The sequence below is a fragment of the Delphinus delphis genome, chromosome 4, assembly GCF_949987515.2.
Source record: "Delphinus delphis chromosome 4, mDelDel1.2, whole genome shotgun sequence".
Lineage (NCBI taxonomy): Eukaryota > Metazoa > Chordata > Mammalia > Artiodactyla > Delphinidae > Delphinus > Delphinus delphis.
Genome location: NC_082686.1, coordinates 77,246,714 through 77,266,235, shown reverse-complemented (window position 1 = coordinate 77,266,235; position 19,522 = coordinate 77,246,714). Strand labels below are relative to the sequence as shown.

The 19,522-nt window shown below is 34.2% G+C and overlaps 1 protein-coding gene across 3 annotated transcripts in view; it reads left to right on the top strand.

Moving 5' to 3' along the window:
• The window catches only part of IL1RAP (interleukin 1 receptor accessory protein), a 125,214-nt gene that overhangs the window by 96,443 nt on the left and 9,249 nt on the right, over positions 1–19,522 (top strand). For 2 of the 3 annotated variants that reach the window (XM_060010944.1, XM_060010942.1), the window contains exons 7-10: positions 1,052–1,178; positions 3,566–3,714; positions 16,061–16,204; positions 17,525–17,668. In XM_060010944.1, coding sequence (XP_059866927.1) covers positions 1,052–1,178; positions 3,566–3,714; positions 16,061–16,204; positions 17,525–17,668 — 564 coding nt within the window. Of the gene's footprint in view, positions 1–1,051; positions 1,179–3,565; positions 3,715–6,900; positions 6,999–16,060; positions 16,205–17,524; positions 17,669–19,522 lie in introns of those variants that run through there. The other variant, XM_060010943.1, reaches the window with a different exon arrangement.

The following is a 19,522-nucleotide window of genomic DNA, read 5'->3' as shown; positions in this document are numbered from 1 at the left end:
GGTTATAAAAACATGCCTGAATCCATATTCACTTTATAACTGGAGAGGAAGGCATAAAAACAATGCATTGGAAAAGAGGATAGAGTATGACCACTCAGTGAGACAAACCTGAGTTCAAATTGGGATGACAATATAATTTATCATCTCAACCTGGACACCTTTTGAGAGTGAAAGCAGTCGATATGAATAAGTAACTAGGAAAGCAAGCGTAAAACAGAACTGTTCTGGGCAAACTGAAATGTAAAGTCAGTCTAGGTCAAATCCTGGTCTGCCACTATTAACAATTTGACCTTGGATTGACATGTAATATCTTTAAGCTTTAGTTTTTATATCTATAAAACATGAATTTAAAAACTATTTCATAATATTTTGTTAAAATTAAATAAGCTTAATAATAAGTAGCCAAATATCATAAATATTTAGCACAGTGAATTATTCAAAGTTCTCAGTGAGTGTGCTGCTGTTGTTGTTGTTATGATTATTATTACCAGTTTTGCCTAGAGATCCCCCCATCCTCATGTTCCATCTCAGAAGGATAGCATAGCATTTCTATTTAAAAGTTGACTTTAAACTCATTGACTGCATCCTGATAGCTTGAGCATTTCCAGATGCATCCTGCCTGGCCAGTCCTCTCAGTGATGGCGTTGCCCCATCTTTTCTGGGCCAAGGTCCAAAGATCTGGAGAACCTTACCTCAATCACCCATTGTTTGTGAGGGAAATAACAAAGGAGAAGAGTAGTCCATGGAGGTTTAGGGCTAAAAAAAGGAATGTTGTCAGAGACTTTTTGAATAAATAACTGTCATTTTAGAACATATATAGGTTGTATTAAAAGATGGGCATTCTAATAGTTTTATATAAAGCTGCTGTCCTTTTCTTGGTTTGTTTCTTATGCAGTGAAGGAAAGAGGTTACCTTATGGTAGCCCACTTGAAAATCAGTCAGAAGTAGGGTTGAAGGCACACATAAATTTTATGGCTTTTGATTAATCACAGAATAGAACCAGTATAACCATGTAAAGGTTACAAACTGATGAGTTAACTTGTTTTTTTAGGAGAGGAGCTACTCATCCCCTGTAAAGTCTTTTTTACTTTCCTGAAGGACTCTCGCAATGAGGTTTGGTGGACCATTGATGGAAAAAAGCCAGAGGACACCACTATTGACGTAGCTGTTAATGAAAGGTATCATTGACACAGGCAAGGGGGTGACTAACCCTTGTCCCTCAACCTAATGCCTTCCAGTGTATGCTGATCAATGAAAATTAAAATTCTAATTTTTGCCTATCATTAACAAAAGTCAGCAAGATTTTCAAGTCTTTAGTGGCTACACCCCAGAGCAGGATTATTGGACTTGCAATCCAAGCCCCAGATACCACCTGACGATTACATCTTTATGATAACCACTGGAAGGTAGATGGAATGCATATCCTATATGAATGAAAAGGCCAGGATATAGGGTTGTGGATGGATGAAAGCCTGTCAGTGTGGCCCTATTCTCTTTCTCAAGTCTGGAGTCTGGGCCTATGTTTTTGTGCCTCAGATAACTGTGTTAGTTTCTTGTCTTATAGCAACATATATTTCCTATTTTCCTCCTCTTTCTTAATTTTCATAGCATACAAGTCACATTTTTAATTAATAATAATTTTTAATATTAACTAAATACATTAATGTTCTTTAAATTTTATTTTTTAAATGGATGGTGTGGAAATATAGCTCATTCTTAAAGTAACAAGCTGGGTCATTTTATTCATAAATAAACATGACTTTTTTTGAAGTGGCTTGAGTTGGCAAGGAGAACTGCAACAATTAATTAAAATGAGCAGCTGACTAATTACATGACAAAGTAGTTCTGAAAGCTTATGCCTTATCTATCATCTGTGTGTGGATATATCTTAGGCTATTTGAACTTCTAGAATTTAAAAGATATTTATCCCCTACTAGTAAACTTAGACTTTATGCAGAAATTATGAAATGTCATCAGGTACTATGCAAGACACTTAGTCCCTAACTGAGTAGATTTTATAGGAGTAACAATGATAGAACATAAATGCTAGTATAATGTGATAAATGCAGTGAATGGGAAGTATGGAATGTTAAAGAAAGATTTAGTTGGGGATTCCAGTCAGCTTTAGGGGATTCGGTAATGCTTCTCAGATGATACAGAGATTTGAAGGATGAGTAGAAATAAACTAGATAAAGAAATCAAAAGTATGTTCCTGGTAAAAAGAACATCATGTGCGAAGGTGTGGAGGTTTCGAGAAGCAGAACATATTTAAAGATACAGAAGGGGGCTTCCCTGGTGGCGCATTGGTTGAGAGTCCACCTGCCGATACAGGGGACACGGGTACGTGCCCTGGTCCGGGAAGATCCCACATGCCACAGAGCAGCTGGGCCCGTGAGCCATGGCCGCTGAGCCTGCGCGTCCGGAGCCTGTGCTCTGTGACGGGAGAGGCCACAACAGTGAGAGGCCGCATACCGCAAAAAAAAAAAAAAAAAAAAAGATACAGAGGAGTTTCCTGAAATTGGAGCAGTTTTTGCTGAAGGAATTGATAAAAGATGTGGCTGGAGGCACAGAAGGAGAGTTATTATTTCAGGAATTCTGAACATTGTGCTTCCAATCCTCACAATAATAATGAATGAATAGTAATGAAAGTCATGTTGTTCTTCCTTGTTGCTCTTGAAACACAAGTCATTGTTCATTGTTCAGCAGTGCAGTTAAGCTAAGGTTAAATCCATCACAGTCCTTAACCAAATTCTCATGACCCACAGTAAACTGCATCAGAAGAACCCAGATGTCAGTCAACTGTAGGAGAGAGAATTTTTTTTCCTCCTTTTGAGCAAAGTAGTTCAAAGGGATCTTAAATCTTGATCTTAGACCCAAAGTACTTGATCTCTAACTTGCTGAGAATTGGATATATTTATTTTCACGAAGTTTACTTGCTCTGAGAAGTTTATTCTTTTTAGGATATAACCATGAGGTTTGACCAAAATGTTCTATCTGTGTTCAAAATCCAAGTTTTGGGAATCTCTGAAATGTATCAACTATCACTGTGGGATAATAATAATAATAGCCTAATTAAACATTGTTCTAACACTTATGCATTAACATACTCAATCCTCAGAATTCTAGAGTAAGTTAATACATGCAGTGCAATATGTAGACATTGCCACTTTCCTCCTTTTCAAAGGAGGAACTAAGATGTGGAAAGATTAGTTACCATGCCCAAAGTATATAAGCAATAAGTGGCAAAGCCTGGATCAAAGTCCAAAGGGGTTGGGCCTCAGAAGCTTCTCTCTAAAATGATGCTGCATCCTACCTCAGATGTTTGAGGATAGGAGACGTTTCCCTTTGAAGACAGATCTGTAGTATGATGCTAACTCTGGGAGTTGATCTATGTATTGGGATTGTGTATAGTATAGATGGTAAAGAATGGTATTGGAATCTAGAAGCTAGTCTCCTTTTGTAACTCCTTTTGGATCACAGGCAACTCAGCTTATCGACATCCTCACCTAGGAGCTCTGGCCCCTGAGTCTCGCTAATGGTTTGATTTTCTTTCCCCTACTTCTAGTGTAACTCTGAGTATAACAGAAGACGAGACAAGGACTCAGCTTCTGAGCATCAAGAAAGTTACTGCTGAGGATCTCAAGCGCAACTATGTCTGTCATGCCAGAAATGCCAAAGGGGAGGTTGACAAACCAGCCAAGGTGAAACAGAAAGGTAATGGATGCGCTCAGCAGATGAATCTGTGAACTCCAAATGCAACACTGAGGTGAATAAGAAAAAAGGAGAAACTGAGAACGAGAGAGCTCCAGCACTTAGCATATCTGACACATAGTAATGAATTAAAGTTGAATGAAAAAATCTTGAGAGAAAGTTTCCATTTATATAAAGATACTCAAAATATTATAATATTTCTTATAGTTTTAGTATCTTAATGCCCAAATGTGACTTTAAAATTCCATAGGATTATGATAATGAAGCATAGTTTTATATCTGTACAGTAATGAAAAATAAAGAAAATATTTAAAGCTACCAAAGATTTAATAAAACTGGTAGAGTCACTTATTGTTGGTGAATTGTAAAGACCCTTTTAGAAATCATCGATGGCAGAGTTTAGGCGTTACAAAAAATGGTCGTACCATATGACTTAATACTTTTGGAATTTTTCCTGGACAGCTAACTTAACAGAAAGAGAATTATGTCCCCATCTATATTCTTAGAAGCATTATCTATAATAATGAAACATTATAAATAGCAACCATCTAATTGTATTCAAGTAGTTAAGATATAAAATATTCTCAAAACATATAATTTTAAAATGATAATTTTAAACACTATGTGCCAAAATTCAAGCAGATTTATAATATACCACTAGCCACAATTGCTAAAATGAAAATTAATTAAACTATGACTTAAAAGGCTGTAAAATGATTTCTATGTCGATATTACTATATTTTCCTACAATAAATAAAAATGATAAAGCTTTCTTGTGTGAGCTGTTGCTCCTGAAACATTTTGTGTCTAAGATTCTCTATGGGTCTCTCACCTAACAAAGAACCCCAGATAATTAATTCTCTCATGAATGTTCTTCAGTGATCTGGATAATAATGATGATGATTCATCACACATGAAGTTAAGCCATTCAGGATTATTCTGGATACCAGTGTCAGAGCCTATAATGTTTATATAAAAAGTAAAAAAATGTTCATTTATAACTGCTGCATTTTTCAGTGGGAGTTAAACCTTTTTTAAAGCTGATGAGAAAACAGACTTCACTTTAACATTTGATTACAATTTAGAAAGTTAAGAGCAAAGGACTGAAGTGTATATGCCCCTTAAGAAGACTTAGTGGATTTGTTCTGAATAGTTAATTGCTTCTGCTCCTCAGAAGCTAGTGTAAAGAGAAAAGACTGAACCCCTTGACGTAAGGCAGTGTTTCCCAAAGTTAGTTCCTAAGAACACGACTAAGACTCTTTATAGTGCTGTAATTCATTATTTTTACTCCAGGCACGGATAGCCTATGTTGGAATACTAGTTTCTGTGTAATCTAATTCTGTGACCTTGGAAAAGTCACTTTAACCTCTCTGAGCTTCAATTTCTTTCTATTTAAAGTAGGCAAAAGAATACCACTCCCTCATAAGGTTGTTTTAAAGTACTCAGCACAGTTACTGGCATATATATGTATAAACATATTAAATGCTCAATGCATGTTAGCTCATTATTATTACTTCCACACGATTTTCACAGGTATTATTTGACAAAGTCTTTTATACTCAAGTATCATTAAAGTCTGGGGTAAGCAAAATCAATCAAGTTAGTTTAGTTCAGGGCCCCTTAGGTTCTTTAATATATTAGTATTTGATGTGAATATCTGCAAGGGGTTGGAATATAGTAGGCAGGATTTTTTCAAATATATTTGATTCCAGATTCTTTAAGTATGGAGCATTTTGTGGGATTCATCTTCTGAGGCATGTGTTTTGGGAAACATTATGGAGGAAAACATAATAACATTGTCAGATGGATAGAATCAAAACAATCAATTAAAATAATGTTTAATCGGGGCTCCCCTGGTGGCGCAGTGGTTGAGAGTCCGCCTGCCGATGCAGGGGACACGGGTTCGTGCCCCGGTCGGGGAAGATCCCACGTGCCGCGGAGCGGCTGGGCCCGTGAGCCATGGCCAATGAGCCTGCGCGTCCGGAGCCTGTGCTCCGCAACGGGAGAGGCCACAACAGTGAAAGGCCCACGTATCGCAAAAAAAAAAAAAAAAAAAAAAAGGAAAGAAAAAAAATAAAAAATAATGTTTAATCTAGGAGTGATGTGGAAGTCTGTCCACCAGAGTTGCTTGAGTAACTCTCCTTTCACAGAAGGCTGTGTTCTCAGTGGTTTAATATGAATGGCATCAGGAATATGGAGTGACAAATGCAGCTACTGGACCAGATGATCTGTGCTGAAATTGCATTAATATTACATATAACCCAGTTGGATCTGTGTACATCCAGTGGTAACAGAGGTGTTGTTTACTTGGATTCTATTCTGGGCCAGCTAATGCTGAAATTCATAGGTGATATCTGTGTTCACATTCATACACTATATGTAGGGGTCTTTCTCTGAATTCTGAATTCATTGACAAAGCATTTTATGTACGTTGCCAAGATGACAGGAAGAGGCTAGAGCCTAGAATGAGAAGAGTTAACAGGGGTAGGTCATTTGACAGCTGCACAAATTCATCTAGTCAGTTAAAGCAAAGTATTAAAGGAAAGGTAGCTAATGTCAAAACGATAAACATAAGTTTTATAATAGCAGAGTTGTAGGGACTCAGGCACGGTGTAAGCTGAACTTTATGAGAACCTGCCAAACCTGTTGCCAAAGAGGTTGTACCATTTTACATTTCCATTAGCAGTGTATATAAATTCCAGGTGCTCTACTTCCTCACCTACTTTTGGAGTTGTCAAACTTCTAAATTTTGGCCATACTAGTAGATAGGTACAGGTATCACATTGTTTTTAATTTTCATTTCTCAGATACTAATGATATATGTATTACATTACCATGAACACTTTTTCATGGACTTATTTACCATTATATAATAGTTCTTCTTTTTGTGAGGTGTCCATTTGTTATTGGGTTGTTAGTGATTATATTTATATATCTTTTCTATATATAGATATATGTAATATATATTTATATAATAAATATTTAATATGTAAATATTTTTATGCAGTTTGTGAATTTTTTCTTTTGATGAGCAGAATTTTTTAAAATTTCATGAAGTCCATTTAATAAATTTCTTCTATTATAGTTAGTACTTTCTAAATCCCATATTAACAATGTTTGATTTATAAAGACTTTTCTTCTATATTTAGGCTTATGATCAATTTCTTTTTTTTTTTTTCCCCCACACAGAAACCAGTTGTTCTAGCCTCATATTGAAAGATCCCTCCTTTTTGTATTGAATTGTTTTGACAACTTGGCCATAAATAAATAAATAAATAAATAAATGGCTCTATGAGTGTGGGTCTATTCCTGCATTCCCTATTGTGTCCTATTAATCTGTTTATGTATCTTTAGTCCAATACTACTTTGTCTTGATTAACAGCTTTAAAGTAAGTCAAGAAATCATATACTTTATGTCCTTCCCTCCATTTTTTTCTTTTCCAAGATTGATTTGACTATTTTAGAGACCAAATATTTTTTCATATAGATTTTAATATCAGCTTGTCAATTTCTACATAAAGCCTCCTGCAATTTGATTGGGATTGCATTAACTTATAAATTGATTTGGGGAGAACTGAAATTTTACCAATATTGAGTTTTTTAACCCATTAACATGATATAGCTCTCAATTTATTTAGGACTAATTGAATATTCTCAGCAATGCTTTTTTTTTTTTAGTTTTGAGTGTACAGGTCTTGTACACATATGGCTAAATTTATCACTAACTATTTTGTTGTTGATGCTATTATAATGATATTTAAAATTTTTCATTTTCAAATTGCTCATTGATAAAAAATAAACATGAAATTAATTTTTTTATGGCCCTTTGACTTTTCTAAATTCACCAAAAAATAGGGTTTCTGTTTGTTTTGTTTTTTTGGCATCTTAGCATTTTCTACACACTTGATCATGTCACCCACAAATAAACAGACTTTTACTCCTTCTTTTCTACACTTCATACTTCTGATTTCTTTTTCCTGACTATTTCACTCTTTTGGACCTCCAGTAGCATAATAGCAGAAATTGAGAACAGCCATCTTTGCATTGTTCCCTATCTTAGAAGGCAAATATTCAGTTTTCATGATACGTATGATGTCATTTGTAGGTTTTTGTACATAACCTTTATGTACATGAGGGATTAATCTTCTGTCTTTGGTTTGCTGAGAGTTTTGTTTCATTTTTTATTGTTTTTATAATGAATGTCTATTGAAATTTGTCAAATTCTTTTCTTAAACATTGAGAAGGTGATATAATCTTTCTCTTTAATTCCGCTAATGTTATACTTTACATTGATTGATTTCAAAATGTTGATCCAACCTTTCATTTATTAGATAAACCCCAACATCATCATGATTTATTATCCTTTTTCTATATACCTGTATTTATTTGCTAATATTTTTAGAAGATTTTTGTTTATGTTAGGGATTTTGCTCATATATTTGTTCATGAGGGATATTGGTCTGTGATTTTCTTTTCTTGTAATGCCATTGACTAGTAAAAATGTCATGTTGGCCTCATGATATGAGTCAGTTGATGACCCCCCCTTTGCTATTATCTGAAAACTTACGTGTAAAATTGATACTACTTCTTACTCGAATATTTGAAGGGCATACCCATGAAACTATCTGGGCCTGTGTTTTCTTTATGGGAAAGCTATAAATTATGAATTCAGTTTCTTTAATAATTATCTGGATATTGTTTCTTCATGTGACAATTTGGGGAATTTGTCTTTCAGAGAAATTTTTCTGTTTCATCTAAGTTGTCACATTTTTGGCATAAATTTTTTACGTCATTTTTTATCTTTTTAATGTCTGCAGGATTTGTAGTGATTCTCCCTCTGTCATTCCTGATATTAACAATTTATGTTTTCTCTCAATTTGCTCATGACTCAAGAAAGAGGTTTTCCAATCTAACTGATTTTTTTCAATGAACAAAGGTGTTTTCATTTATTTTTCTCTATTTTGTATTTTATTCATTTTACTCTGATTTTTGTTTTTGCTTACTTTGCATTTAATATGCCCTTCTTTTCTCTCAACTGAAAATGAAATCACATCATTGATTTTAAATAATCCTTTTTTCCAATATAAACATTCAGAGCTATAAATTTCCCTCATAAGACCACTTTAGCTGAAACAAACAAATGATGAAATCTTGAAGTTTCCTTATCATTCAGTTCAAAATATTTTAATTATCCTTTTAATTATTTTTGACCCACGGTTTATTTAGAAATGTGTTACTTAATTTACATATTTGGGAAGTTTCCAGATAACATTTTTTATTACATTATGTATTAAAATGTATTTGAATTTTAGAACTGACTATTTTCTCTCAGTCTTGATAATTTTTGATATTTCATATTGTCATTTAAGTCTAGGTAATTTAAAAAATATCAGCAATAGATATTAAAAGACAGGGAAAGGGTACCTCTGACTTAGAACTACCTGGGAAGACTGTACAGTGAAGTGGAAGGAACATGGGATTTGGTGCTAGACAGACCTCAGTTCAAGTTCAGGCTCTGGTGTAGACTGTGTATATGAACTGGTTCAAGGCTTCCATTTTTCTTTCTTTTGATCCCAACTCTCAGTGTGTCTGTGAGACTGGAGGGAGCAAGTAACACGTACTTAGCACAGTGTGGCACATTTGATTCTAATTTCTAACTTAATTCCTTCATGGCCAAAAAAATATAGTCTGCATCATTTCATTTCTTTTAAGTTTATAGATGCTTCTTTTATTTTTTTAATTCCCAGCAGATTGTCTATTTTGGTGAATGTTTCACATGCACTTAAAAAGGATGTATATTCTGCAGCTTTGGTGTTCTATAAATGTCAATTAAGTCAATTGGTGTCAGTGATGTTCAAGTCTTACATATGTTTATTGATTTTTTAAAATCTGCTAATATTTCATCTTTTGAGAGAAAGCAGTGTTTAAATTTTTACATAGAATTATGTTTTTTTCTAATTCTCCGTTCAGTTCTGCCATTTGCTTCACATTATTTTGGAATTGTGTTTTTAGATACATACACATTCAGGATTGTTATGTCTTTTCGATGAATGGACTCTTTTAAATTATGACATGTCTTTTTTGGTTAATATTCTTTGTCTGATATTAATTTAGCCACTCTAGATTTCTTATAGTTAGTATTTGTATTGTATATCTTTTTTCATTCTTTTGTTTTATCTATCAATGTCTTCATATTTAATGTACATTTCTTATAGACAGCATATCATTGGGTTTTGATTTTAATACCATATGATAATTTCTGCCTTTTAATTTATATGTTTAATCCATTTGTCTTTAATGTAATTATTAGTATTATTGGCTTCAAGTCTACCATCTTACTATTTGTTGTCTACATTTACATCTATTGTTTGCTTTTTTCTCCTTCCCTGCCTTGTGGATTGATAATTTCTTAGTATTCTATTTTATCACCTCTTTGGCCTACTGGCTTTACCTCCATGTTTTTTTTGTTTTGTTTTGTTTTTTCTATAGTGTTTACAATATTTATCTTGAACTTATCACAATCTGCCTTGAATTAATCACTTTACATATTTTATAAGAAACTTAAAGTGGCATACTTCCATTACTTCTCTCCTGTCTTTTGTTTTATTGTTATAATACATTTCAGTTCTGCATTTATTATAAATGCCACAATACATTGCTATTATTTTTTGCTTTAAATAAGTATCCTTTAAATACATTAAGAACTGAGAAAAAAGATTTTTATATTTATTTACATATTTTCCATTTCTGGCACTATTCATTCTTGGTAACATTTTAGTCTGAAAAACTGTTTAGTATTTCTGGTGGTGCACATCTGCTGGTGACAAATTCTCTCAGCTTTGTTTTAATCTGAAAGTATCTTATTTCATCTTAATTTTTATATTTCAACACTTTATTAAGGAAGTTTTCAAATACATGGAAGATTTGAAAGAATTATACAATGAACAATCATATATCCTACCTAGATTCTATCATTTTGCTGTCTTTGCTTTATCACATATCTATCCATCTATCCATTCCTGTATGCATACAGTAATGTATCTTATTTTTGATGCCTTTAAAGTAGTTACAGACATGAGTAAAAGTTATCACCTAAACCTTTAAGCATCTTATATTATCCAAATTTTAATATTTATTTACATTTCTTTTGATTTTTTTTGAGGTGAAGCTTGTATAGAGTGACAGATTGCAAAACACAAATGTATAATTTGACGATTTTTAAGAAATGCGTATATATGTATGTGTGTAACCTAAAATCAAGATATAGAATGTTATCACCATAGATAATAACCTTTCATTCCTTCTCCTTATCAGTCAATCCCTGCTACTCCTACCTCCCCCACCACTGGCAAGGCAATGTTCTGATTTTCCTTATCAGAATAGATTATTTTTTCCTCTTCTAGAACTTAGTGTACCTAGACCTATACAGAATGCACTCTTGTATAAAGCTTCTTTCATTCAGAAAATATTCTTAATATTCATGCCGTTGTATCAGTCATTAGCTCCTTCTGTTTGCCAAGGAGTGTTTTTTTTAAAAGAATATATCACAGCTTATTTATTCATTCTCTGGGTGGAGGACATTTGGGTTGTTCACAATTTTGAATAGAGCTTCTGTTAATATTCTTATCCAAGTCTCTTTATGGACTTTTATTTTTACTTCTCTGATCTGAATATCTACTGTGGAATTACTGGCTTAGTTTTATCAGAAACTGTCAGACGTTTCTTCCGAAGTGGTAGTATCATTCTGCACTCTCACCAACAGTGTATTCACATTTTTGCCATTTGGTGTTGTTAATCTTAGTTTTAGCCATCTTGGTGAGTTCGTGGTGGTAGCTCACTGCAGTTTGTATTTTTCATGTCACTGATGACTAAGATACTGCATACATTTTCATGTGCTTATTAGTCATTGGTATCTTCTTTTGTGATATGACTATTCAAATATTTTGTTCATTTTATAAGTGAGTTGTTTGTGTTTTCATTATTGATCTTAGCAGTTCTTTTTTCTATCCTGGATACCAGTTCTTTGTCAGATAGATGCTTTGCAAATACCTTCTCCCAGTCTGTGTCTTGCCAATTCCTTTCTTCATTGGTATATTTTAGTGAACAAAGGTTATTACTCTTGATGAGGTGTAATTTATTAATGTTTTCTTTAATGGTATTGTGTTCTGTGTTCTAAGAAATACCCCAAAGTCATCAAGCTTCATCTTTTTTTTTGGGGGGGGTCTATGATCCATCTCCAATTATTATTATTTTTAATGTATTTTGTGAGGTAGGAATTGAAGTTTAATCTTGTGTTATATGGATATCCAGTTCCAGCACAACTTGTTGGAAAGATTTTTATTTCCTCATTATGTTGCTCTGGTGCCTTTCACTGCATACGTAACTTTAGGTTGGAAGTGTTCTTTTTCTTTTTATTCTTTCAGCCCTTTGAAAGTGCAATTCCATTGTCTTATGGCTAATATTATTTCTAATATGAATCAGGCAGGGTTTTCTTGTTATTTTTTAATCATGTTTCCCTTTGTGTACACCCCCTCTCTTTTTCTTTGGCAGGTTTTAAGATTTTCTCTTCTTCATTGTTTTTCAAAACTTACATCATGATACACTTTGCTGTAGTTTTATTTGTATATATCTTCTTTAAGGTTCTTTATACTTCTTAGTTCTGTGAGTATATTTTTTATTTAATTTGAAAAAACCAGCCATTATTTCTTCAAGTATGTTTTGCTCATTTATTCATCCTTTCCTTTTCTTCTAGTACTTGTTATATTTAGGATAGACCCCTCAGCGTTGTCCCACACGTCACTGAGGTTCTCGTTATTTTTTTTTTCATCCTTTTTTCACTCTGTATTTCACTTAGGATGGTTTCTGCTGACTATTTCTTTCTTGATATCTAATCTGCAGTGTTTTTAATTTCAGGATTTTCTTTTTCAGTTTTTGAATTTATATTTCTCCATCAAAATGTCTGTACTGATATTTCCTATTTGCTCTTATAATGTTCACGGTCTTTTTTTAAATTCAACAGATATATTTATAATACTCATTTTAAAGTATTTATCTCCTAATTCCACATGATAGCCATTTTTATTGGTTATCTTTCTTCTGATTATGGCTTTCTTTCTGTCTAGTTGTGTTTTTTTTTATTTAATCCTATACTGGACATTATAGATGGTACACTATTGACTGTCTGAATTTTATAAATGCCTGTTAATTTTTGTTCTAGCAGATAGTTAATTTACTTGCATAACATCTTGCTTATTTGAAGCATCTTGCTTATCTTTCTAGAGTAGGTCCAAACTAGGCTTCTCTCTAAGGCTAGATTGGACCTATTTCTAAGGCATATACTATCTGGGGTCTCTACTTAATACTTGGGGAGCTAAATAAAGTTTCTTCAGTCTGGGTGGTCTTAACTCAAGTGTCTCTCAGCCCTGTATGTGCTCCTAAGTTGTTCAGTTCCCAACTCTTTAGCAGTCATTTCTTCCCTGGTGGTTTTTCTTTCACTGGTAGCTCTTCCTTGCCTGACTCTGAGAAGTGTCACCCTTTGTATTTTTCCAAAGACTTGTGGATTTCTAGAGCTCTTTGTCTACATAGTTTTCTTCCCTCCAGTACCCAGGTCTACAAATGCAGTAGTCATGAACTCTACTTTTGGTTTCCTCGCTCAGTGTAAATACTGTGTGTCTGTGTCACAGTCCCCAAGGTGCCATTAGGCAAAAAGCCAGCGAGATCAGGAGCTTACCTTTTTGTATCCTATCTCTCACAGATCACACTTGTACACAACCAGTTGTCCAAATTTGAAAGGTTGTTATTTTAGATATTATGGAGAGAAGGCTACCCCAATCACTTCTCTAAGATCAGAAGCTGAAGTCGAAAATGCACAAATTTTAACACACTATGATAGCCAAACAAATCAGATGGTTAGCTGGAAATCTGGGCTCTGGAGCCTGCCATTACTATAGAATTGCAAAAGGGATGGAGGGAATTCTGATTCAGAGAGTAACAGCAGAGCAAATCGCTAAATTTTACTCCCTCCTGAATCAGATTATCAGTGAGATCAAAGATAGAAGCAGTTTAGGAGCCCAATTTGGTCAAATTACATCACCCCTTTTGATTGGAAACCCTTTGGTCTGGGATTGCTCAGAGGATCAATGTGGGGCAGACAGAAAATGTGGGCTAAGGGTCATACTTTCCCTACAAGCTGGCAAAGCTGTATATGAAAGCTTTTTAGAGCACTTCCTGAATGTGATTCAAACCATTTAGGAATTCAGACTTGCGAATTATTTATCTTAAGAGTTCCATTAGTTAAATAACATTAGGAGCTTCTTGATATCATCAAGATGGTCCAACAAAATACAATCTGTAAATATGACACATATAATTGTATGACACAAAATTAAAAAGCTCTACTAGAAATAAAATAGGCAGTAGTAAAATGAATGTGGCAGAGGGAAAGCCATGAGTATAATTTATCTCTTGATCACTAAGCAAGGTAACTATTGATATTTAAAACAAAATCCATTTCAGGTTAGTGCATCCACTGACCTCTTTTATTTTTCCTTATTGTGAAATGTCCACCCAGAGGGAGCCAAAATAACTGAGCAAATAATGAAGATGACAGTGGGAATTAACCCAGTATGTTGTTAACATGTACTCAGAAATACCAAGGACACAGCAATTTTCATGCCAGCTACTCAGATTGATCTTAGTAAATTCTCATCCACTGCACTGACACAGCTTCTGGCATTTTATCATGGGAATTTTCTTATTTTAAAGCACCATTGTTCATGGGATGAGTACAAGAGTACCTAATAATTCTGCACTGCTGAGTCCTAGGCTGTATCTGCATCAGAATTAGTAGCCATAATGTAGGATAATGAACTCAAAACTTAATGATTATTCCCTTTAATAAGAGAACTTCAGACTCCACTCCAGGCTGCTCAACATTTTCCCCTTAGAATAGCTACCTGTTTTAAAAGGGATTTTTCCACTAGTGTATGATCAATAATTGAACTTCATTGTAGTGTTGTGCAAAGATCTCTGAACTTTGGAGTCAGGAAGGCTTGATAACAATCCCAGCTTTGAAGAAAATTTTTCTATGCCTAGTCCTGGCAAATACTTAACACCTATGATGTTCAGGTGCTCAAAGCGGCCTTTTCTCACCACCATACCAGATATACCTCTCCTGCCCCAACCCCTCCCCTAGGTCACTCCATCACATTATCCTGGTTTATTTCCTTTATAACACTGATCACTGTCTAAAAGTAACTATCTTATTTATTTATTTCCACATTTACTTCCCTGCATTAGACTATTAGCCCTAAGAGGGCAGAGACCCTTCCTGTCTTATCTACCATTATAACCTCGACAGCTTCTAGCAAATAGTAGATATCAGTAAGTAATTGTCAAATCAACTAATACATAATTTAAGCCATTTCTGCTTCAGATACAGTAAATATTTTATTCCATCTCAAACTCTTTAGTTTCATTTTCACAAGCTAATAAAACAGCCAAATGAAGTTACTAATACATAGTATATATAGTACTAGATTTATTTTAAATATTCCAAAAGTGTGTAGTGTTATATCAAGAGATGCTTATTCAGATCCTAGAAATTCTCGGGATAAGATGGATGAAGAAGACATAGTCTCTACCTAGAGGACTGTAAATGTATAGTTTAAGGGGGAGTGAGAAACGGTGGAGAAGCAGGCTTGTGGAATGTGTATCCTAGTAATGTAGACCTGATAGATACTTTCAGGGCCAAGCATACTCAGCATTTGGTGGATACCCTCATTTTCTGCTCAATGATAATAAGATTTTTGAGGCCTATTGTCAAATATAAAGAAAAAGGAATTAAATTTCTTCTATATGGCACTGGACAAGAGGAGGAAATTAAGACTGTTATAAACACATTAAAATGTTTTCTCAGTTCAACTGCTCCAGCAATTAAAATTCTACCAATATCATGGGCTGGTCCAGGTAAGAGATGCACAAACAGAGGATGGAGTTACTTTTCAAAAGTATTTTTGAGGAGATTCAGTTTGTGAGTTTAATTGGATGACCTTTTAAATTCTTCTCAATGATAAGATGCTGTTTTAATTTGTATATCATCAAATTCTATTCAAATCATCTAATAATTAAAAAACACCTTCTATGCCAGTTTCTGGAAACAAAAAGATAAATATGCCACAGTCTAGTATTAAAACATAGTGCTTAACCTCTACCATGTTATCTTGTTCACACATGTAAGTCAGGTTCATGGCTCAGCTGCTTGGCGTACACAGCTATTTACAGGATGATGGGTCACCGCAATCACCACGTACAAATCAGTTTGTTTCTTTGTTGTTCATTCCAATGCTAGCTCCAAGATACACAGTGGAACTGGCGTGTGGTTTTGGAGCCACAGTCCTACTGGTGGTGATTCTCATTGTTGTTTACCATGTTTACTGGCTAGAGATGGTCCTATTTTACCGGGCTCATTTTGGAACGGATGAAACCATTTTAGGTGAGTAATGAAAGTTTGTTGTAAATCTCCCTACTGTCATCTTTAGAAAACATGTTGGCTTGATAAAACCTAGGTTAATTGGAAGATGTAATTAGACTACCTTTTGTTTCAGCCCTTGCTATTGAAAATCTTCCTAATGCATATTATTCTGCTTTCTTGGGTCAATATGTGATTTAGTTTAGATCAGCACTATTCAAATAGAAATATAATGCAAGCCACATACGTAATTTAATATTTTTCTAGTGGTCACATAAGGAAAAGTAAAAGAAAAAGTGAAAATAATTTTAATAATATATCTTATCTAATTTAATATATTCCAAATACTATCATTTTAGCTTGTAATTACTATTAAGCTAATAGAGATATTTTAGTCTTATTTTTGGTACTAAAAATCTTCAAAATTCAGTATGTATTGTATTTTACACATATAGCATATCTCAATTCAGACCAACTGCATTTCAAGGGCTCAATAACCACTTGTGGCTTGTGGCTACTGTACTGGACCCTGCATGTCCACACGCTTTGTAACCACAGGTGATCCATGTACCAGAAGCATCACATGGGAGCTTACTAAAAGGAGAATCTAAAGCCTACTCTGAGTCAGAAGCTATATTTCAACAGTATCCCGAAATGATTCATATATATACATTAAAGTTTAAGGAGCACTGTTCTAGTGCATATGTGCCTGGTGACAAGAATGAAACATTTAACCCATAGATTCTTAGACCCATCCCATAAAGATTCTCATTGAGTGGGTTTGTGGAAGAGACACAGAACCTGTATTTTTAATGAGAGGTGATTTTTATAATTAGGCAATTTTGAGAAAGATTGATTCATTGAATCTAGGTATATTTTTAATTGTAGATATTTTCAGGTGTACATAATTTAGACAGTTTCTCAAGGTTTTGCTCAATTTATAATTCTAACATATTAGTGAGTGACATACTAGGACAGGAACTAGAAATTTTCTGCATGCTATTATTGCCAGCACATATGACTGAGTATTTGCTTCCTGATTCTGTTAATTCATAGTTGAATGAGCCAAACCTCACTCATTCTCCACTACAAAATCTGAACTCAGTGATATGAGAGGAGAAGACACATCAGATGAAATTTTCAATTACACCTTAAAATAGTCATTTTGCCCAGAGACCTGTCACAGGTGGGAAATCATACTGAAATCTGTCAGCTAATTTATATAAGTAAAAAATGAAAATGTCAAATATTCAAAAGTTCGATTTCAGAAAAAAATGCAATACTATTGAGGAACATTCCTAATTTATATTGGATCTGTGTTTTCTGTTTTTTAATTTTTGCTAGATGGGAAGGAATATGATATTTATGTATCCTATGCAAGGAATGCTGAAGAAGAAGAATTTGTATTACTGACCCTCCGTGGAGTCTTGGAGAATGAATTTGGATACAAGCTGTGCATCTTTGACCGAGACAGTCTGCCTGGGGGAAGTAGGTATTTCAGATGAATATAGGTGATGCTACACTTAAAGGCAGAGAAGATCCTTAGCTTTGGGTCATGTACAAGAGTCATGGTACAGCTCTATGTTGGCATCTTTGGACATTTAAATGTCCAATGCTTTGATGTAATAGACAGACTCTAGGAATAAATCTACATTGTAAGATGTAGACTATGAGTACAGTTTATGGTATTAAAATATTTTCCCAGGTAAGCTTTAAAAACTTAGTGTCAAAAAAGTGTAGATGCATGGTGGATTAGCGCTCTAAGTACCACAGCTTTAAACATTTTGTTTAGTCACATTTAGATTTTTAGAAGGTTTAGCTAATATGCATTAATCTGCCTCTAATTTTTTCGTAAAGACTGAGTTTAAACAAAACACTTTTATAAAGACTGAGGTTTACTCAATTTTACTAAAAATGAGGTGCAGAAGAGAGTGCATGGAATCCTTCTTTATATTACTTACTGATAGGAAGTAGAATGTTTCCCTGTGGCATTTGCTAATATCCTTTTCTTCACCCTTGTTTTCTGGTAAACCAGTGCTACTCAAATCCCCCCTTTCCTTGTGTCTGTTTCTTCCTTTCTATCAGATTACACATTTGAGATAAGCTTAACATTTTACAAAGGCCAGTATATTCTAATAGGTTTTTAAAAAGTTAGAAATGCTGAATGATTTTAAATAAAAGTATACCTCTAATTTTCAGATCCAAACAGTAACACATAAAGTGATTGATAGTACATTTGAGTCTGTTTTATAAATGCACTCCTAAGTAATACTCCTAAACCCATTGTTAAACTCCATACTGGTAAAAATGCATGTAATGTCTCTAATCTTTACAACAAACTAATTTATTTTCTCCCCCTAAAATCCCGTTTAATCACTTAACATGTTTTTTAAGGTTACATTGGTAATTAAGATAAAGAATAGACATTAATGTTTATTCTTATTTTGAATTAGCTGGATCACTTACTGTATCTCCCCATTCATCACCCAAAAGTCCATCAATGCTTCTGTTCTACAGCAGATGTCTCTTTCAGTATAATTTTGCCAGGAAATGGTGACTTGACTATATAGTTAAAGGATAAATTCCACTCATTTTAAGGCATAAAATCCTAAATAATTTATTTATCTATTTATTCATTCATACAGCCATTCAACAGATATTTACGACTGTGTGAAAAGTTATATAAAGATACATAGTAGAACAACAATGTAAGACCCTCCAGTAGGGATTGATAGTTCTTTGAAGAATTCAGGTTCTACATAATTACTCTGGCATCTTGCTTTTGCCGGTTGATCCTTGTGGTCTTTTGCATTCTCCCTGCTGTTCTCACTCAGTCCCCTTTGCCTCTGGGTCTCTCTCCCTGCTTACACACAGTCAGCCTCCAGGAATACTGCTTGGAGTAGGCAATTACTTATTCCTGGATTCTCCTCTAGGCTGCACATGCTATTTTAATTGCAAATCTTTCCCCACTGCCTCTGTACCTGCGAAGATTAAGGTGCAAAATGACGGCTTAGGGGAGTATTGTAAGCCATGAAATAGCTTTCCATAACACTGGTGCATTCCCTGGAGTCGGCTTCTATCTGAACCCCAGGTAAAGGATTATTCAGTCCTTGATAAGCAACCTCAAGGAGATAGATTATTCCCAAGAATTTAGTGATAGGAACTAATCAGAGCCCTTGACAACAGAATAAAATTACACTGCACTTCCATTTTCCCTGTGTTTTCTTCTTCTTTTTGGACATGAGGAAAGCATTTGCCTGTTAGCGAAGGCACACACATCAGCTGGCAGCTGCCGAAACACATGGCTTCACAGTAATGATAGGAGTTTAAAGAGAAAGATTC